Below are 21,320 nucleotides of genomic sequence, written 5' to 3' on the forward strand. Positions count from 1 at the left end.
TAGTCTTGGTTTCATTGTTTACTTCTTTAAGAGAACTTTTTATTAAGTGCACACGGCTGCTCGTTTCTATGTGCGTCATAGGCATGCAGGTTCCCTTGGAGGCAAGAAGAGGGTGTCAGATCCTGTGGAACTGTAGTCACAGATAGTGCGAGCTGCCAGATATGGGTCTGGGCCATCAAACCGTGTTCTCTGCAAGAGCAGTGCCTGCTCTTACCTCCCTCCAGCCCCTCATTGTCTTATTTCTTATAAATGGAAATCCGAGAATAGACATAGTGCACACAGAGATGAATGTTCCTCTATTAGAGAGATCAGCATCTCAGGGAAAAGGGTCCAGTCTTATTAAGAAGTATTCATTGAGTGATCAGTGTGATAAAGGCATATAAAAGAAGCACTAGATATAATCCTTTGTGAAGAGATTATTTTGCCAGTGTATGCCTTATCTGTCTATTAAGATAATAATGCATGATGTAATCAGATTCTCCAGGCCGTCTTTTCTCCCAAGGTCACACAGCCTGCATTTCAGCCTTCATTTACGTCACCCTATCTCTCTAGTAGTCTTAGTAGAAACCTAAAGGGTCAGGTCAAACGTGGCATCAGTGGAAACGCAGTTCTGTTGGTGATATTTTAAAGATTTCGTCGTTACTCAGAGGATAGCTTTTTGTTTGCAATGCCTAAAATTAAGAAGGACGAGCCGTCCGCATTTTAGTTGGTTTCCCCGGAGGGCCCTGAGCAGACCCTGTAGGCGCAGAAGCACCTGAGCATCTGCCGTTCCCAGCAGCAGGCAGGTGAGTGCGCCGTCCTGTTTTTGCTGCAGTGCGTGGCAGCGTTTTCATTTGTTTAACAGTTCGCCCTCCAATTTTCAGGTGTTCCTGTGACTGCATCCTGTTGCCACCAGGGGGCGATGATAGCTCATGAATATGTCTCAAACACTTATGATCAGAGCTTATTAAAATGATAGGGCTCCTGGGATGGCGTGTAGCACACTCACATGCTTGGGTAGCATGTACAGGGTCCTGGGCTCCCTCCCTGGCCCTGCAGAGAGAGGGCACCTCACCCACTGAGAAGAGCTCCATTTGGATAAGCTTAACCCAGGAAAGATGGCGCACATTTTGTTCAGTGTGGATCCCACCTGCCAGGGGGGATGCTACAAATTTTTAAATGAACCGAGTGCCCGGGAGGTGTTACAAGCGTAGTGAACAAAAACAGGCCGGAAGGGACGTGACGGAATGGCCTGCCGTACTGGTTGCTTAGGTAACTCAGTAAAAAAGACTGCCTGAGCCCAGAAGGCCATCCTAGCAACACGATCGGACCCTGTCAAAAAAAAAAAAAAAAAAAAAAAAAAAAAAAAAAGAAGAAGAAGGAAGGAAAACTGCAAGAGCTGCCACAAAAGCCCAGAAAATGGACCTAACCGGTTGAAGAGCCAGACCTAGGATCCTGAATCTTGGCTCTTTTTACGTTCTAGCTGTGCAACTTCAAATAAGGGTTTTACCCTCTCTGTGTTTCCATCCCAGTATCAGCAAAAGGGTGGTAATGAATAGCCAGTGTCCATAAGGTCGTATCAGAGTGGGTCTATACAAAAGGCTCAGAAGTGACAGGTAATGCAAAAGGGGGCTATCCCTGTCAGGTAGCCTAGCACTGCTCAGGAATCAGTCATCATCAGCTCTTTATTCCAGAGTTCAGTTTATATGAAAGCTGAATTAAAATATTCCTGCCTGGCTTGTCTTCGGACCCAGCGGGGAGTCCGTAGTCCTTCTGAGAAGTAACCTTTAGTTGAAGCTCTCGGCACAAGCCCCCTCAGGCTCCTTGTTTCAGCATTGTTCTCTTAATGTACTTGATAAGAGCCAGTCTGTTCTGTATTAGTTTTCACGTTAGCAAAAGAAAAAAGGCTGTAATTTGCCTCCATGGTTCTTTTAATTCCCAGAACCCACGGTCACACCTCAGCCACCCTGCAGTACCAAGGAAAGCCCAGGAAGTTGCTTCATGAGGTGCTCCTGGCTTTGCTTCTGTCACAGGGTCTGGTCAGTGTGGACATAGTTCCGGAGCTCCTGTCTGAGGCACAGAGCAGGGGAGGCAGTCCTGCCTGGGAGCAGCCTCACCCCTACCTTGAGTCAGCATGTCAGAGGCCTTGCTCCCTAGCCTGGTTTGTGAGCATAGGTAAGGGTGCCTCCCTGACGAATGCCCACACAGGCTGTCCCATGCTCACAGCTCATTTCTGTCAGAGCCGATGCCCTTTCCTTTGCAGACCATCCTAGGCAGAATGCTGTCAACTGTTTGAAATGTGGGAGGCTTGAAAGTGCATCTTTTTTGTTAGTTGTCCCTACTCCCTCGTTTTGTTACTTTGTGACCGTTAAATCCTCCCAAGTCAGGCAATGCTAGCTTAAGAGAGAGCATGATCATGCTGGCTCTAGAGTTGTGGGCAAGAGTCCATTTGATTGCTTTCAGTTCATCAGTGTAATCCTGTCCACAGTGTCTTTACTCTCCCGTCCCTCTCTGTGCCTCGGATGACACTCTTCTCGTACCTTGTCTCCAGGTGGAGTGGGCATGAACCTAACAGCAGCAGATACCGTTATTTTTGTTGACAGTGATTTTAATCCTCAGAATGACTTGCAGGCGGCTGCCAGAGCTCACCGAATTGGCCAGAACAAGTGAGTGAGTTCAGCGTCGGTGATTTTTCCCACTTCCTTCATTTGTTAGATACTCCTGGGTTTTAGAAAGGAGGGAGAATCATAGTCCCTGGTGACGGCACCAAACAGAGAAGGAGAGATGCCAGGGTGAGCCCAGCTTTGCTGCTGGCTCCTGGCTGGGTCACACTGTCTTCTGGACTCATCTTGTTGAACAAAAAGCCAATTGATGGAAGGATTAGAAGGAATCTTTAGAAGACCTACCTCACTATAAAAGACATGGTTAAAGCCAACACAAAACGAACTCAGTAATGCTTTTGTAGAATCATTGCATGTTGTTTTGTGTGGGCATTTTTTTTTTTTTATTTTACTGGTCTTTTGCTTGCATATCATGGTTTCTAATTTGTGCTTTTATAGAGTATGTGTGTTTGTGTATGTACATGCGCACACGCGCACACGTGTGTGTGTGTGTGTGTGTGTTTCTTGTGGGTTCCTCCCCCGGTTTTATTAAGTGAGAAAGAAGGCCTGGAGTTGGATGGGTGGGGAGGACCTGGGAGAAGACAGGAGCTTGGACCTGAGGATGATAATGCACCTGGGAGGTTTTTTTTTTGTTTTTTTTTGTTTTTTTTTTCTTGACCTCAGATGACATACCACAATTCAGATCACCTCACCGTCTTTTCTTCCAGTGTTTGGAAAGGTTTGGTGATAACTGAAGGCCAGATCTCTCTCACAAATACTCAGGGCCCAATCAAAGTGTTCTTCTAATAATGAATGCCCCATGTACGGTGCTTAGTTTTGCTTCCTTGCAGGTGTACTTGCTTGGTGTGTCTTTTCTTGGCTTCTATGCGCTTATCACACACTGCTGTTGTTTGACTTGCACAGGTCTGTTAAAGTCATCCGGCTGATCGGCCGAGACACTGTGGAAGAAATCGTGTATAGGAGGGCAGCCTCCAAACTGCAGCTTACCAGCACTGTCATAGAAGGAGGCCATTTCACCCTAGGAGTGCAGAAACCGTCAGCTGAGGCTGACTTCCAGGTTGGAATCTGTTCTTCTTGGCCTTATGCTGATCAGGATTTGGCCCTGGGCTGAGTTGTACCTGCCTTGGTGCCTGCTTATGTGCAAGGCACTTTAACAGTTAAAAATGAGCTTGCTATAGCGCGCTGTGTAGAAAGAGTGAAAGGGACAGGTGCTGGGCTGTCTAGCTTAGATCTAAATCTAAGCCTTATCACTCATTGGTTGTGTGGCTTTAAGCAGATACCATAACCTCAGGGATCTACTTTCTTTGCTTTTCTCAAAATGAGGGTTCCATTAACTATGTCTGAGGACACCGAGAAAATTAGAGAATTCAAAACAAAACAAAACACCAAGGTAATTATAGCCATCGATTCTATACCTCTGTCTTAGTTTCTTTTCTTCTTGCTTCGACAAAACACCAGACAAAATCAACTTAAAGGAGAAGGAGTTTATTTTAGGTCACAATTCAAATCCAGCCTGTTAGGGAAGTCAAAGCCATAGGAGCCCAAAGCAGCCAGTGGCATCATATCCATAACAAAAGGGCAGGGAGCCATGACATTTTGGGCACAACTCAGTCTCCTTTTTATATAGTCTAAGAAGGTAGTGTCTCCATTCTTGGTGTGGCTTTTCCCACATCAGTGAACCTAATTGACCTGAGCTCTTCCGGTGTGTCTGGAGGCTCGAGTCCAGATTCTTTCCTCTAAATCCTCATCACAAATAGTTAGCTTTCTTTGGGTTTCAGTACCAAATGCAAAGCTGGGTGCACTGGTTATGTACAGCAATGTTGAATATCGTTATGCCCAGATGTCGGGGCTTTGATGAGCTGTCTGGGGTGTTTGCAGGCGATTACAGCACACCTTAATGGCTTCCAAGTTACAAAGAAGATCGCCTAGAGATAAACAGCCACCTGACCTGTGATTCTGACAGCCACAGGGAGTGGATGAGGGGGCCAAGGAAAGGTGAAGTGGGGAAGCAGCTGAGAGTCTCTGACCAGGGTCCACGTGAACCCTCTGCCATGCTGTCCAGTGAACACTGTGGTGGGCAAGCACGTTGCCAGTGGAGTCAGCCGATGATTAGATCAAGAGCAGTGAGAGAGAACAGCTGAGTCTGACTTCTGTGGTTCCTGGAAAAGCCTGTGAGGATGAGTTGATGAGAAGTGCTGTAGGAGATGCTTGGAGTTACTGCTATTCTCAGAGAAAGTGTGGAAGCTCATCTGTACAGTATCGTTATGGAGACTGAGAGTCAATAACCCTGATAATCCTGTGTCACCTATCCGCCTACCCTCATCCGGCTGTTGAGGATGAGGGTATCACCTTGGTATGATATGGTATCATATCACCTGTGATATGCTTGATATCACCTGTGATGGCTAGGAAATGCTGACTGTCCATCAGAGAAGGAACATGTCCCAGCCATTAGCAAGCCACATCCCAGTGTTTTTTTTTTTTTTTTTTCCATCATATCTAACTGGACTTTTGTTTTCTCCATTGAAGTTAAGTGAGATACTCAAATTCGGCTTGGATAAGCTGCTGTCCTCTGAAGGGAGCACTGTGGATGAAATAGATCTGGAATCCATCCTGGGAGAAACCAAAGATGGCCAGTGGGCCCTTGACGCTCTGCCTGCAGCAGCAGAAGGAGGAAGCAGAGAACAAGAGGAAGGAAGTGAGTTGGGAACCAGCTCCTACAGTCTGTGATCCATCTTGAGTTGATATCTGTGCACAGTGACAGGTGGATCTTGCTTCATTCTTGTATACATGGAAGTCTAGTCTTCCCGGCGCTCTTCGTTAAAGAGGCTGGTTTTCTCTATAGTCTGTTTTTGACCTTTGTCAGAATGAGGTACCTGTAACTGGATGGGCTTATTTCTAGGCCCTCTTTTGTATTCTGTGGGTCCACAGGTGTGCCATGCTGTTGTTGTAACTATGGCTCTGCAATATGATTTAAATTTGAGTATTTTGACACCTCTTAGGATTCTTTTTGCTAAGGGTTGCTTTAGCTATTTGGGATTTGTATGCTTCTATATGCATTTTAGGATTTTTTTTTTTTTTTTTTTTTTGCTAGTTCTGTGAGAAATGTCATTGGAATTTTGGTGGGGTTTGCAGTGAATACATCAATTGTTAATGTAGCCATTTTTACAATATTAGTTCCACCAATCCACATGCAAAAGAGGTCTCCATCTTCTAGTGTTTCCTGAATTTCGTTCTGTGGTGTCTGTATGTTGTCACTGTAGAAGTCTTTCACCTCCTTTGCTAGATTTTTTCTTTTCCTAATTTCCATGTATTTGTATATTTCCATTATTTTTCTAGCTATTGAGTTACAGTCTTGTACTGTAATCTGATAAGACACAAGCAGTTACTTTTCTTCGTTTACATTTGCTAAGATTTGACCCATGTCGATAATGTGGTGACCCATGTCCTTAATCCCAGCACTCAAGAGGCAGAAGCAGGATGGATTTCCGTAAAAATCCATCCTGGGCAAGCTCTAGGACCGCCAGGGCTACCTAACAGGACCTTGTCTCAACAACAACAAACAAGCAGGGAGATTTGGTTTGTAGCCTCTTACATGTCAGTTTTAGAGACTGTGCCTGTGCGGCAGAGAAAGATTGTATCCTGTTCCTGTTGGATGAAGTATTCCATTTGTTCTGGGGAATAGTTTAACTCAAGGTTTCTTTGTTGTTATTTTAGGTTGGATGACCTCTCTGGAGATGAGAGTGAGCATCTTACCAGGATCCTCCTTCTTGCTTAGCTTCTTTAGGTGTACAGATTTTAGTATGATTATCCTATATTGTAAGTCCAATATCCACTTATAAGTGAGTATATGCCATGTGTGTCTTTCTGCTTCTGGGATACCTCACTCAGGATGATCTTTTCTAGATCCCACCATTTGCCTGCAAATTTCATGATTTCCTTGTTTTTAATTACTGAGTAGTATTTCTTGTGTAAATGTACCACAATTTCTGTATCCATTCCTCATGTTAAGGGGCATCTGGGTTGTTTCCAGATCTTGGCTATTATGAATTAAGCTGCTATGAACATGGTTGAGCAAATGTCCATGTTGTATAGTTGAGCATATTTTGGATATATGCCTAGGAGTGGTATAGCTGGATCTTGAGGTAGCACTAGTCCTAATTTTCTGAGAAAGCACCAAATTGATTTCCAAAGTGGTTGTACAAGTTTACATTCCCACCAGCAATGGAGGAGGGTTCCCCTCTCTCCACATCCTCTCCAGCATGTGTTGTTACTTGAGGTTTTCATCTTAGCCATTCTGATGGGTGTAAGGTGAAATCTCAGGGTTATTTTGATTTGCATTTCCCTGATGACTAAGGACGTTGAGCATTTCTTTAAGTGTTTCTCTGCCATTGGATATTCCTCTATTGAGAATTCTCTGTTTAACTCTGTACCCCATTTTTTAAATTGGATTACTTGATTTGTTTCTGTTTAACTTCTTGAGTTCTTTATATATTCTGGATATTAGCCCTCTGTCAGATATTAGGTTGGTGAAGATCCTTTCCCAGTCTGAAGTTAGCTTTCTTGGGTTATATTTTTCCTTCTAGTATTTTTCTGTAAGACTGGATTTGTAGGTAGGTGTTGTTTAAATTTGTTTTTTGTCATTGAATATCTTGTTTTCTCCATTTATGATGATTGAGAGTTTTGTTGGATAAAGGAGCCTGGGCTGACGTCTGTGTTCTCTTAGGGTCTGCGTGATATCCATCCAGGCCCTCCTGGCTTTCATAGTCTCTGTTGAGAAGTCAGATGTGATTCTGATGGTTTTGCCGTTATATGTTACTTGGCCTTTTTCCCTTGCAGCTTTTAGTATTTTTTCTTTGTTCTGTATACTTACTGTTTTTTTAATGATTATATGGTGATTTTATTTTCTGATCTAATTTATTAGGTGTTCTGTGGGCCTATTGTATGCTTATAGGCCTCTCCTTTAAATTGGGGAAATTTTCTTGTGATTTTGTTGAAAATATTTTCTGGGTCTTGGAGATAGGAATCTTCTTTTTCCTCTATTCCTATTATTCTAAGGTTCTGTCTTTTCACTTTGTCTTGGATTTCTTGGATGGTTTGTGTCAGGAAGTTTTTAGATTTAACATTTTCTTTGACTGATACACCAATTTCTTCCACTGTATCTTCCACACCTGAGATTTTTTTCTTCCATCTCCTGTAGTCTGTTGGTTATGCTTACCTCTGTAGTTCCTGTATTCTTCCCTAAGTTCTACCTCTACATTTACTCCATTTGTATTTTTCTTTAGTTTTTCCAATTCTGTCTTCAGATCTTGGACTGTTTTGTTGATTTCCTTCATCTGGCTAACTGTATTTTCCTTCAATTCCTTCACTTGTTTGTTTGAACATTCCTCTGTTTCTTTTATTTCTTTCATGATTTAATTATTTCCTCTCTGAAGGCCACAAACTGTTTGGCTGCATCTTCCTGTATATCTTTATGGATGGCCATAATCTGTTTCACTTTATCTTCCTCTATTTCTTTACATATTTTGTTTCCTGCTAGAGCCTGGAGTCTGTGGGAACCCAGAAACTTTTCCAGAGCTGGGTGTCCTGAGGTCGGACTTCATATTCCCCCACCATGGGGTTTCCTCCTGACAGGAAGACCCAGTCTATGATGTTTTGGGGTCCACAGTTCAGTCTGGGATGGTGAGTGGCTCCGTGCTGGCAACTGGGTGCCTGCAGGAACCCGGTAACTTTTCCAAGAACTTTTTTTTTGGGGGGGGGTGTTCGGCTGGGTGCCCTGAGGTTGGACCTGATGTTTCCCTCACCATGGGGTTTCCTCCCGACAGGAAAACCCAGTCTCTGGTGTCCTGGGGCCCAAAGTTCTGTCTGGGACAGTGAGTTGAGTGCGTAGCCAGGTCTCTGGGCTGGCGGCTGAGTGCCTGCCAGAGCCTAGGACCTTTTCCAGGGATTGTCTGGGTGACCTGAGGTCGGTCCCAATTGCTTCCATCACCGTGGGGTTTTCTCTCGACTGGAAAACCCAGCCTCTGGTGTTGTGGGGCCCACAGTTCAGTCTGGGATGATGATCAGAGCATGCAGGCATGTGGCAACGCCTGCCGGGATCCGGGAACTCTTCCTGGGGTTAGCTGGGGGACCTAAGAACTGACCTGATTGCTTCCCAAACCATGAGGTTTCCTCTCACCTGGGAAACACAATCGCTTGTGTTTTAGGGCCCAGAGTTTGGTCTGTTGGTTGCTGTGCAGTCACTGCTGTACTGCTTGAGCGAGACAGTGTCCTCTTGGCGCTGCCATCTTGGATCCCACCCCTGAATTACTTCTTTTTAAAGACTTGTTTATTTTTATTTTATGTGTTTGGGTTTCTGTGTATCACATGCCTGTGGAGGCCAGAAAAGGACGTAGGATCCCCTGGGACTGGAATTACAGATGGTCATGACCCAGGGATCAAACCTGGGTCTTCTGGAAGAACAGCAACTGCTTTTAACCCCTGAGCCATCTCTCCCTCCAGCCTTCAGGTGCAGTGTTTGTTGAGCCTGTCTGCCATCATTGATATTCTTTGGTTGAGTATTTGGGTGATTCTTCCCACTGTGGCTTTATTTGATTCATTGAATTTTTCATTTTCAACATTTCTCTGTTTTCTTTTCTCTTGTTCAAAAATCTCTTTTCTCAAATATATATGTATATATATATATATATATATATATATATATTTATCCATATTGCTGCTTTTCTTGTCCATTTTGAAACCTTCCTCTATATTGCTGACTTTCCTTCAGGTCCTGAATTCATCTATTTGTTTGCAGCCTGTCTCAGGTCATTGATCATCTTTCCCAGAAACCTTTGCAGTCTTTGTCTGGCATTTTTCTTGGCTTAGTAACTTTGAGTTCAGTAGCTGAGTTGTGATCATTGGCCAAGTCTTGTTGCCTTGTTCGTGTTTATTGTTTCTGTGCTCCGATTTCTTGGGCTACACAGTGGTAAATTACTAATAGGTAGCTTCAGAGTTTGATTAGACAGCTGGCCTCAGAGCTGCCGGAATCCGGAGCAATCTCAGCTGATGAGATCCGTCCTGCCACAGGGCAGGGCTGTCTGTCCCTCTGCATTCCCCAGACTGATCCAGCCTCCTGCCACCTACATGCCTGCTTGTCAGTCTCTGACCCTCCTGCTTCCCACAACTGCCTCACAACCCTCACCTGGGTTGTGGGAAGCCAAACTGAAGCTCTCCCACCTGTGCATGGCCCTTGACCTCAGACCTGGGGAGTAATTCCCTTTTTTTTTTTCAAATATGTTGCTGCCTTCCAAGTCACACAGTGTGACATAATGGACTTTCTCTCTGAGGCTGACCTGTGACTGGAGGAATCACTGTCTCTCCAAAGCCTGAACTCCAGGCTTGTGAGAACCGGGGGCTTGTCCAAAGGGTCAGCTAGCTCACCTTCGTGAAGAGGCTTCTGCCCCTCCCCACTCGTGTCTTCCCACCCCGAGAGGCTGCTGTGGCTCTGCTCCTCTTCTGTTTGACTTTCTTCTCTCCGCTGTTTCCTGGAAGGCAGACCTCGTTCCTGAATTTCCAGAGCTCCTCCTCCAGTTCTGTCTCTGGGAAAAAGTCTTTCCCTCTTCCTGTGACTGTCGTCACACAGAGGCAGCCTCTACTCTGCCATCTTACTTCAAACTGATTGTCTGATTTCTTCATTTTTTTTTAAGGTCTTTTATTTATGGGAGTATCTTGCCTGCGTGGATGTCTGTGTCCCACATGCATGCAGTGCCTGGGGAGCTCACAGGAGCCCCTGGAACTGGAGTTATGGGCAGTTGTTAGCTGTCATGTGGGTGCTGGGAACCGACGCAGGTCCTCTGCACAGACAGCAAGAGTTCTTAAGTTCCGAGCCACCACTCACCCCTGAATGGTTTACCTTTGACCTCCAGCATAAGCTGAGCAACAGTGCAGACTGTGTGCCTGAAACGTGTGTAGTTGGTTTTCTGTTCCCCCCCCCGGCCCCCGAATTCAATGTTCTGAATTTTTGGCTTTGAAGTGTTTGTTCATTTGCTTGTTTGGGGTCTTGGGTACCCCAGGCTGCCCTCAAACTCACCACTGAAGTTCAGGATCCTTAGCTTGGAAATTCTGCTCCTCCCACAGCCACCTCCAGTGCTGAGGTTACAGGCCTACACCACCATGCTAGTTTGTGGGGTGCTGGAGATCAGATCCAGGGCTTTGTGTGTGCTGGGCCAGTGCTCTGCCAGCTGAGTTACGTCCCTAGCCCTCTGGAGTGTTTTCTGTGTGAAGAATGCTCCCCATGTCTCATGGCTGTTGTCAGTGATTGCTTCCCTGTAACAGCAGCGACAGGAAGTCAGTGTGTACCTCAGGCCTGCCTTCCAGCTGAGGACTGGGTTCTTATAGAATGGTTCATCCTGGGGTGGCAGGTAGGCTGGGCGGGACACCTGCTCTTGTCACCCCCTTTTGTTTCTCCAGAAGCTTGTTTTCCCTCGCTTGCTTTTTCTTTCCCTTCGCTGTAGCATGGTGAGGAGGGGAAAGTTACTCCCACATCCCCAACACAATTGCACAGAGCTCAGTGCCTTCTAAAAGGTCTAGCTACAGCTACTTTCTAGTCTCTTAATTTTCTTTAATGGTCTTTGCTCTGGTGCCCCAGGTCTCAGCATGTCCCCGACTACCTCCGATACTGCTAGAGCCCTGCTGATTGCTTGTTTCTTCAGTGTGGCTGGCAATGCTCCCGATAGCATCTCGTTAGGATTCTTCAAGATGTTCTCTGTTTTAATTGTATCCTGCTGTCATTTCAAGGGTATAATTCTGTCCATGGTGATGAGGATGCTGCTGCTGCTGCTGCTGCTGCTGCTGCTGCTGCTACTGCTGCTGCTGCTGCCGCTGCCGCCTCTTCCTCTTCCTCTTCCTCTTCCTCTTCCTCTTCCTCTTCTTTCATTTTTAATTTTGATAGAGGGTTTCTCTGTGTAAAAGCCCTGGCAGTCTTGGACACTCTGTAGAGCAGGTTGGCCTTGAACTTGAGGAGTTATTCCTGCCTCTGCCTCTGTAGCACTGGAATTAAAGGCATGTACCACCATGCCCGGCTCCTGATTTTTCTTGGAGAACATTTTGTACAGGTGTAGAGTGTATATCACAGGAAGGACATTTATTACATATATATATATGTATATATGTAATATACATATATATGTATATATGTAATATATATGTAAATATATATATGTAATATATATATATATATATATATATATTTTTAAAGATTCTCTGCCTACTGTATTGCTTTTTTTCCTTCCAGTTCCTTTTCTTTCTCCCTTTTTTCCCACCTTAATTTTGTCTGGAATCTTTTGTTCTTTTCGGTAGTTTCCTAGAAATGCCCGGGTCCTCCGGCAGTCTGGTCAGCGTACTGCTAAAGTGACCCGAGGCTATCAGGCAACTCAGCTGTGAGTGGGTGGAGACTCCGGGAGCTCCCTCCAGCATCCTGCTTGGTGAGCCAGACTTGGCACTGAGGGAGCAAGCCTCCCCACATACTCATTTCTGAGGTCTCTAACTGGCAAAGACAAATTCTCTAATGCCATCCATGGAAGAGCAAGGCGTTGAAATAAACGCATCGGTTTAAGCTGAAAAGGGTGTGCCAGTAGTTGTGTGTTCCCAGTGTGGTTATTCTCTTGGGCTCCACCTGTGACACTCTGTACTTGTGAATCCTCAGTGTTTGGGGGGTATAGAGGGTCTGTTGCCATGGTTAACCTTGGCTGGGCACCCTGTTCCGCTTCCATGGCTCATGCCTTCCTGTTCCTTCCAGCTGCTTTACATTCTCCGGAGAGTACTGACTGAACTTTTCCATTTACCCTTGCCTCATACATCTTTCTTAAAATCCCGTTAGTGTCATTTAGAAGTTTCAGGTGGAGGGAGAAATAGATGCATGTGGCCATATTTTTAAGTTACATTTGATTACCTTAAATACCAAAGCTTACATCCATTTCTTCACTCACTTAGATTAATTTCAGCCTTTTTTTTTCAACATTTGCCAGAACAAAATAAAATTGCAGTGTTTTCAGAAAGATCATTACACTTCTAAGTCAAATCTGACTGCTAAAAAATTACAGTTTTAGACAGGCCAACTGCCAACGGGGGTGGGGGAGATCCCCCATAGCATTACCATTTCGCAGCTTGTGTTTGATGAATGGGGATAGGCTCCCTTTGCGGTAGGTGGCTCAACTGGGAAGGCACGTGTGAGGGTCTAGGGCAGTGGTTCTCAACCTTCCTAATGCTGCGATCCTTCAATACAGTTCCTCGTGTTGTGGTAGCCCCCAACTATAATATTAGTTTTGTTGCGACTTCGTAGCTTCAAATTTTGTTGCTGTTGTGAACTGTCATGTAAATATCTGATAATTCAGGATAACTGATAATGCAACCCCTGTGAAAGGGTCACTCAACTCGAAAAGGGGTCGAGGCCCAGGGTGAGAGCCGCTGGCCTGGAGTGTGGTTCCAGTCTCCTCATGGCTGCAGTGTGAGGGCGCATGATCTAAAGACTATGTCCGCAGATATGAAAGACTAGTCATTAAAGCAGCCCCAGTAGAAAATCCCAAACATGACTGGTTTATCATAAATGCCAGGGTTTTTAAAAGGCACATTTATGTTAGAAGTTAGACTTTCATGGTGTATGTAGCTACGTATGTTGATTGTGTTTTGACACTTCTCAGATCTTTATTTTCTTTTCCACTTGTTGATAGAGCATCTCATTGAAAACCTCCTGCTGATTTAATTAGCAAATGCCAATTAGAATTACAGCTGGTTAGAGTTTGGTACAAGTGTGAAGCAATTGATCTCTTGGGAATGAAAATGTTTTGCTTTTGTACTCTCCAGGGAAAACACACATAGAGCTTACTTCCCAATGCTCTGAAAATACATTATTTGGTAACATGTGCTGTAAGTGCATGTCAGGTTCTGGTCATTCTCACCTGTTGTAACGGTTGCTGATCCTGGACGATCCTCACTTGATTCCTGATCCTGGATGTCTACCCGTTTTCACTAAGCCATTGTCTTTCTCTGTGAATCAGCCCCACACGCGTGTTTTCTCCTTTTACACAGTTACAGAAATCAGAGTTAAGAGCACTCGTTGCTTTTTTAGAAGACTCAGAGTTCAGTTTCCACCACCTGTGTTGGGTAACTCAGAGCTGTCCGCAGCTTCAGCTCTAGGGGCTTTGACACCCTCTTCTTGCACCCACAATACTCATGTGTACAGACCTGCACACGTGGATACACATAATTAAAAATAAAATCTTAAAAAACAAAACACAGTGATCTCACAGAACGAGTGCCATTCAAGAATGTGTTCCGTGTATAGCCATCTACTGAATAAAGCGCCCTGACCCCAGAATCGGAGAGTCCCTGTTCAGCTGTGGGAACTGGGGCGGGGGGGGGCTCCTCCATCCCTGTGCAAGCCTCTCTTAACCCTTGTGCAGATGCAAGGCAGGAAGGTGCAGCTTGAGAGCTTCCGAGCTGTAAACACAGGGATTATTTCTGCTGAGATGCCTTGTTTTCTCAAATGACATGTCATTTATTGCTTTAATATTATTGGGAGTGGGCTGAGAATTAAATGTGTACTTGACATTAAAAACTGGAGATTTACTGGGAAATCTTCATGCCAGTGAGATTAGTACTGAGGAGCAGAATGGGAAATTCAGCATGGTGAAGGGATTCCCCAGTCCTTGGTCATCAAGGATGGACCAACACCAACGGGCTCATGAACCGTGCTTTTCCTCTGAAAAGAGCGTACAGGATTCCTATGTAGGGCCCAGAGGTGTTCAGGACAGGAAATGAAGTGTTGTGGTCATTGTCTCGTTTTAAAAATATGGGCCATTTTCTTCTTTTCTCTCGTAGCTGCTTTTGAAGAGTACTAATCCATTTCTCGGAGCCTGACATCCCTTTCTCTGGTTTTGTGTTCTTAGAGAACCATATGTACTTATTTGAAGGGAGAGACTATTCTAAGGAGCCCAGTAAGGAAGACAGAAAGTCATTTGAACAGCTGGTGAATCTTCAGAAAACTCTTCTAGACAAAACGAGTCATGGAGGCCGGTCCCTCCGAAACAAAGGCAGCGTAAGAGCCATTACGTTTCTATAAAACCATAAGTTCTTCCAAACTGTTAGCCTAAGGAAGCAAAGAGTAATGCTAGGGTCACTTTGTTCCGGTCCTCTAAGCCACCCCTTAGCTCCCATAGGGGCCACATTGTTACAAGAAGATGCTATGGCATCCATGACCCTAAGTCATAATTAATTAGTAGGCTAGCTGTCATCAAAGGACATTCAGTGTTCCAGCGCCAGGCCCTTCAGGTACGCTCTCTGGAACTGTCATTAAGTAACGAGGCTGCTGAAACTGTCTGGTTCAGGTGGAATCACACAATGTATTTATATAAAGAGTCGCTCTAAAATGGCTTCATGCAAGCGATGATTTGAGTCAAGAAAGAAAAGTTATCTGGAAGTATGTGGTTCCTCGTGAAGTAACTGAGACTGCCTCTACCAAGGTCAGCAGTGCCTCAGCTGACTCAGTGCCCAGTGGCCACGGTGCCTGTGAGGTATCACGTGAACCAGTAAATTAGGGTGCCTCGCCAGCAGTGCCCAGCATGCAGGCTGGGTGGAGATGTGGTGCTTCTGTTGCTCCCATACAGAGTACCCCAGATGGGGCTTGCAGAGGGGCAGGCCGACCTTGATCTTCCTGACTGTGGGTCTTCATCTCTCTAAGGTTCTTGTCCCAGGCCTTGCAGAAGGGCCCACCAAAAGGAAGAAGATTCTGAGCCCCGAAGAGCTGGAGGACAGACGGAAGAAAAGACAGGAAGCAGCAGCCAAGAGAAAGAGACTAATGGAGGAGAAGAAGAGGGAAAAGGAGGAGGCTGCACACAGGAAGAAGTCTGTGTGCCTTGATACTAGTTGGGGGTCACTGTCACTGTGGGGGCTTGTAGAGTGAGTCCAGTGCTGACATGGCTTTAGAGCCAGAAAACCTTGATCACTCTGGCAGTTTTTACTGGAGTCAGAGTATATTTTTGGAGATCAAACTTTTGCATTTAGTCCTTAGTACTAAATGCAGGTTAAGCTACATTCTGTCAAACAAGGATCGTCTATCTATCTGTTCATTTAGTGTGTGTGTGCACGTGTGCCCATATGAGCACATACGGGGAGGTCAGAGGGCAACTTGCGGGAGTCCCTTCTCTCCCAAGAATCTGTTTCTTTATTTTGTGTGTGTTTTTTGAGTGTGCACTTATGAGCCACAGCACACAGCAGGAGATCAGAGGACAGCTTGCAGGATCCCCTTCTCTTCCTTCACCACGTGGGGTCCTGGGATTGAGCTCAGGTTGCCAGGCTCTGAGACATTTGGTGGCTCTTTGTAAGCATGGCAGGGAGACAGCTAGGCTAGTCAGTAAAACTTGCTCCTTTACATGTGGGGAGACAGCTTCAGGCAGGAGAAGTTCCGCCTCTTAGCGCCTGTGCATGCATGACTGAGGCCTCACTAATTCCTCCCTCTCTGGTGTGCTGAAGGATGGCCTGGTGGGAATCCAACGGTTACCGGTCCTCCTGCCTGCCCTCGGAGGACAGCGAGCTCGAGGACGGTGAGGACGGATACGAGACTCCTGACGAGCTGGATTGTGAAGATCTAGACCCAGCCTCCATCAAGTACGTGAGCGGTGACGTCACCCACCCCCAGGCCGGCGAAGAGGATGCTGTCATCGTGCACTGCGTAGGTACGAGAAAGTGGGCTGTGACCCCGAGAGTGCTTTGTCTTTATTATGCCAAGAAGCTAGAAGGATAAGGTGAAATGTCACCTAAAGGTGCCAGTGCCAGGGTTGCATCATTGGTCCAGGGGCGTGGCGTTGAGCAGCGAGGCTTGACTCCTTCCTCGGCTGGGCAGCTGTCTTCTACCAACGGGCTACCGGTAGCCACTGTATCCTCCGTGCAGTGTACTTAAGAGGGCAAAGTGAGGTGGCATTTGGAAAACAAACACATCCTGTGAGGAAAAGCAAAACTCCAAGTGTGTCCCTCCTGTGACCGACACATTCTAACCTCCTTCACCCAGAACCCTCTCCCCAAACTGAGCACTTCACAACATCTGCTTCTCGGAGTGGTGTTCCCTGGCTGTATGCGAAGTAGTTCCCGCCGTTAGGTTCTATCTTATTCTATCCTCTTTTCCTTTGTCACGCATTTTGTCACCTGACACAATAACATATATTTATTTATTTGACTTGAGCCAATACGTGTAGAAGAAACAGGTATAAATGCGCGGTTTAACCAGCTGTGCCAGTCCCAGCTTGAACTGAGTCCTGCTTCTCCTCCTCACTGTGTGTGGGAGTGTGCACTGTGGGCTTGTCAGTGCCCCCTGCATTACGTCCATACTCCTGCCTCCAGCGGTTAAGGACACGCCAGAGCCTCTCTTTCAGAACACTTAATTTTTGAAGACTCCCACCTTGAACCTTCCTGGCACAATGGCCAGGTATACCTTCAAGGAGATTCCTAGGAGTTTAGATACGCCTCCTCATCTAAAAAGTCATTCTCCCACAAGCCTATTTTGTGTGCCTTTGGCTTCCTAAGTTGTGAACTAGATGGAAATGTTCTCTCTCCTGTCAGATGATTCTGGCCGCTGGGGCAGAGGTGGCCTGTTCACAGCTCTGGAAGCGCGATCAGCTGAACCAAGAAAAGTATATGAGCTGGCTGGGAAGATGGAAGGTAAGAAGCAAAGAGGAGAAGGAGAGGGTCAAGGCCAGACTGGGACAGGAGAGAGCACTTAGAATCGTGCATCGCGTGGGGTAGGAAGCACAGCAGGGTGGAGAGGAGCCAGCCAGGCCTGGCTTCTCCCGTCAGGTGCCCATCGTGTGTGACTTGGAGGCAGATCTCCCTCGGCACCTGTTTCTCAGCCATTGCTTGTGGCTGACACTTTCCCCACCCTGCCTGGGGCTTTGATAGGGATGGTGGATGCAAGTGTTCTAACTGAAGATCCCATCCCTGTCCACCCTACTGACCGTCTCCATGGTGGAACGTCAGACCCAGTGGACAGGTATCAGCCATACTTTTAAGCGGTTCACAACAGCTCAGGCTTGGTGCCGAGGGAGAGGTGGGTCACCACAGCCGGGGCTACCACACTCTGAGGGCAGAATTTGGGCTGTGTGAGGACAGGAGACCTGCTGAACAGCTTTAGCCATCGGAACCAGGACTGGGAAAAGGCAACTGCTTTTAAGTGCGGCAGTCACATCATGGTGAGGAGTGATGGCTTCCTTGTTCTTTCCTGAGGTGGCTGAAGAGAGAACAGCCCTGGTGGGAGGAACAGATGCCTTCCAGAGTTCTTAGAGACTGGGTGTAACTCATGCTTCTGCCCCACGTGAAGGGTAGGGAGGGGTAAGCAGACCTGGATCTGGACAGTGACCTGGCAGTTGGAAAAGCAGAGAACCAGGACAGAGTGGAAGGAGAGCTGTGGATGGAGGAGACGATTGTAGTCATGAGGGAGAAATGAGATCACAGATGGCAGAGCCTGGGAAAGGTATCCATTTAGTCCCTGAGGCAGGAAGAGGGAACAGGAAGAGGAAAAGAGGGAACCTTAGAACGTAGTGTTTTGGCATAAACGTTGAGTAGACCTTATCCAAAAATGCTTGGGATCATGAATGTTTCAAATATCAGATTAAGAAAAAGAATTTGTAATATTTGTATTCACATTACGAGTCTGGGTTTGTGTCCGAGTCTGAATACAAAATTTGTCTTTATTTCACACACATATGTAAGCAACATGACACCAGTCACATGAGTTCAGGTGGACAACTTCCTACTTTGCTGTGATGTGAGAGAGAATCTGATTCAAGACTCAGATTTTGGCACATTTTGAATTTTGGATTTCTAGATTAGAGGTACTAAGCTTACACAGAAAAGAAGAAGACAAAGAGGTCCCCAATACCAAGATGCTGAAGTGAGAGTGGAATTGGGATTAGCCACTGGATTTCACGCCGTCAGTGGCCGTATTACCTTGACACATTTGGAGGAGTGTGCAGTCTCAAATGTGGCCGCGCAGACTTACAGTGTAACGGTCAATGGAACTAGAGATGGACTGTCCCAGGATTGAAATAGGACCCCGCAGAGTAGATGAGCCTGGGCTAGAGCTACCAGAGAAGGCTGAGGAGGCTGAGAACATTACCTTGGTCTAGAAATAGGAGCAGAATTCCAGTTGTTGGCGAGAGGGAGCAGTAGAATTCCCAACGTTGTCCCATTCTTTTCTGTATCCTTACCACACTCAACCATCCCCAGTACCTGATGTCCGAAGGATCTAGGCAGTGATGCAGCCCCAGGCAGCCCAGGGCACAGCTGCTATCCAGAGGGAAAAGGAAAGTTACATTTTAAAAGGAAGTGTAACCAAATCATAGAGACCATTCCCAGGTTGTCGGCATATTTGGGAAATCTGATTGGAAGAATGGTCTAGCACAGCTGCTGGTGTTTTAGAATGACTTAAAAGATTAGATATTCTAAGCGGGATATTTATCATTTTTGTTTGACCAGAAAATTCAAACTGGGTCTATAAAACCCAGAACTAAATTTAAATTGGCCCATTTGTCTAGAGCATCAGCTTGATTTGATTTGGATGATAGGGAAATACACAGATATAAATGGTGGAGTGCAGTGTCCTAGTGATTTAAGACAAACAGGAGAATCCTTAGGAATGGCAAGCCCAGAACTCACCCACCTTATTCCTCTGCCCTTTGGAATCACTGCTATGGCCCCCGAGGGTACCTGGTTGATAACGTAGGAGGACCACTGAGTTTGGAGAGCATGAAAGTGTAGGAGGAGGAAGCAGCTGTGTATCTGCCTAAGTTGATGACAGGTCAGGAGACAGGAAAGGGCCAGGCAAAAATCCAGAGGGAGGTGGAACACAAAATCGTAATTGGTGCAAGCCATAGTGGCCCTTGCCTACAGTCCTGGCACTGGGGAGGTCAAGGCAGGGGGATTGCTGCAGGCTACAGAGCGAGATCATATTTCAAAAAGCAAGAAAATAACAAACACTTAAGGAAGATTCAGAATAGGTCTTCAGTGAGCTTAATGTTCTTTTTCTGTCTCCCTTTCAAACCTCAGACTTGAGTTTGGGCGATGTCCTTTTATTTCCTATTGATGATAAAGAGTCACGAGACAAAGGGCAAGATTTGGTAAGTTTAAAAAAAAAAAAACATCAAAACTGTCTCACATCATGATTAAATCCTGGCTCATATCAGCTACTCTTGAAACGTCTCCTGTCCAGCCCACTCGTGCTCACTGCCCAGCCTCTGTGGTAGCAGGGTAGCCCATGAGGATTGGCACATGTATGCCAGAGACTGGGTAGCTTCAAGCTTAGAAACACGCTGAGGATCGAGTGTTGGAGACAGCACGAGCCCAGGAGGCAGCCGTGGGCTCGGCTCCTCTCATGGCCTCCCAGCTTTTACATGAGCAGCCATCTTCTCATTGTGTCCTAGTTTCCGTGTGTGTGTGTGTGTGTGTGTGTGTGTGTGTGTGTGTACACACGTGTATGTGTACTTACCTGGGCACGTGTGTGTCTGTGTAGAGGACACCTTGCAGACGTCCATTCTCTTTCTACCATGGGCATCTCTGGGATCAAGCTCAGGCCATAGGCTTGGCAGTGGGCCCCTTCTGTTTCTTTTATCATTGGTACTCCACACAGTGGCTGGCTCATAGAATATGCTCAAACAGCTTTTCCGAGTAGAGTGAGAAAGTATGATGCAAGATTCTCAGGGCTCATCGTTTTTGTTTATACAAAACTTTGTGTGAAGATTACACTGACTAGCTGACAGAAGACAGGAAGCAGCCCCCACCTCCTGTGCTCTGCCTCTTAAGCTTCTCCTGCTTGCTTGTCATTTGGAGTATCTGTGAGTGAGTTTTGTTTTTTCACCACATCCACCTGACTGTCTCTGAAGCCCGAATCCATGAATTTTTAATCAGATGGTTGCTGACTTAGAAAAAGAGTTAGAAAGTGAGGCTCACACTCAAAACACCTGTGTGGCTATAGGCAAAGCATTTTCTGTTTCTTCACTCAGTAATTTCTACAATGCCGCACAAAGCGGGCAGAGGGCGACAACAGTATCTGTGCTTCAGAAACAGCGTCCAGTGACTCAGGCTGGCAGCTGTGCATGTGGCAGTAGTGGGGTGCTCACCTAGCCTGGGTTTAATCCCCAGCACTGCAAAAGAAAGGATGCTCACAGTGCGCAGCCGCATGCCTGGATGGCGCCCTATTGCTGTGATAATGTAGGATACTATTGTCCAAGCAGTGTCCAGCAGGGATAGAGCTCAGCCCCAGTCCGTAACAGTCCGCGTCCATGTGGCCAGCTCACTTGCTGGCAGTGTGACCCTCCTCGTGCCGTTTCAGCTGTTGAATGGTTATTCTTTCTAGTTGGCCTTGATTGTGGCTCAACACCGCGATCGCACCAATGTCCTGTCTGGCATTAAGATGGCAGCCCTAGAAGAGGGCCTGAAGAAGATATTTTCAGCAGCAAAGAAAAAGAAAGGTAGGTCTTCCCTCTGCTCAGGATGAGAAGAGCTTCTGTCCAGACACGTGCTGTGACTTCTGAAGGGAGATAAGAAATGTCAAGACACCTCTCGATTTGCATGGTAAAAGCAAGCCAGAGTGTAGCGGCTTTTGGCTGCTTTTTCGGGTTCTTTTTCCTACCTTCCTACACCACCCCAATCCCCCAACACTAGGTAGGAGAGAAAGAAGGATAGATTGGAGGGGGG

The 21,320-nt window shown here is 46.2% G+C and overlaps 1 protein-coding gene across 6 annotated transcripts in view; it reads left to right on the forward strand.

The window, feature by feature from the left end:
• Chd1l (chromodomain helicase DNA binding protein 1 like) overlaps positions 1–21,320 on the forward strand; it is a 71,273-nt gene that overhangs the window by 34,245 nt on the left and 15,708 nt on the right. For all 6 annotated transcript variants that reach the window (XR_009594811.1, XM_060393035.1, XM_060393034.1 and 3 more), the window contains 9 exons: positions 2,531–2,645; positions 3,504–3,657; positions 5,130–5,298; positions 14,528–14,676; positions 15,319–15,482; positions 16,110–16,312; positions 17,193–17,291; positions 19,674–19,744; positions 20,980–21,094. Coding sequence is in view for 5 of the 6 variants with exons in the window: in XM_060393035.1 (XP_060249018.1) it covers positions 2,531–2,645; positions 3,504–3,657; positions 5,130–5,298; positions 14,528–14,676; positions 15,319–15,482; positions 16,110–16,312; positions 17,193–17,291; positions 19,674–19,744; positions 20,980–21,094 (1,239 nt within the window). In the remaining variant the exon portion in view is untranslated. The remainder of the gene's footprint in view (positions 1–2,530; positions 2,646–3,503; positions 3,658–5,129; positions 5,299–14,527; positions 14,677–15,318; positions 15,483–16,109; positions 16,313–17,192; positions 17,292–19,673; positions 19,745–20,979; positions 21,095–21,320) is intronic.

The sequence above is a fragment of the Meriones unguiculatus genome, chromosome 10 (assembly GCF_030254825.1).
Source record: "Meriones unguiculatus strain TT.TT164.6M chromosome 10, Bangor_MerUng_6.1, whole genome shotgun sequence".
NCBI classification, from domain to species: domain Eukaryota; kingdom Metazoa; phylum Chordata; class Mammalia; order Rodentia; family Muridae; genus Meriones; species Meriones unguiculatus.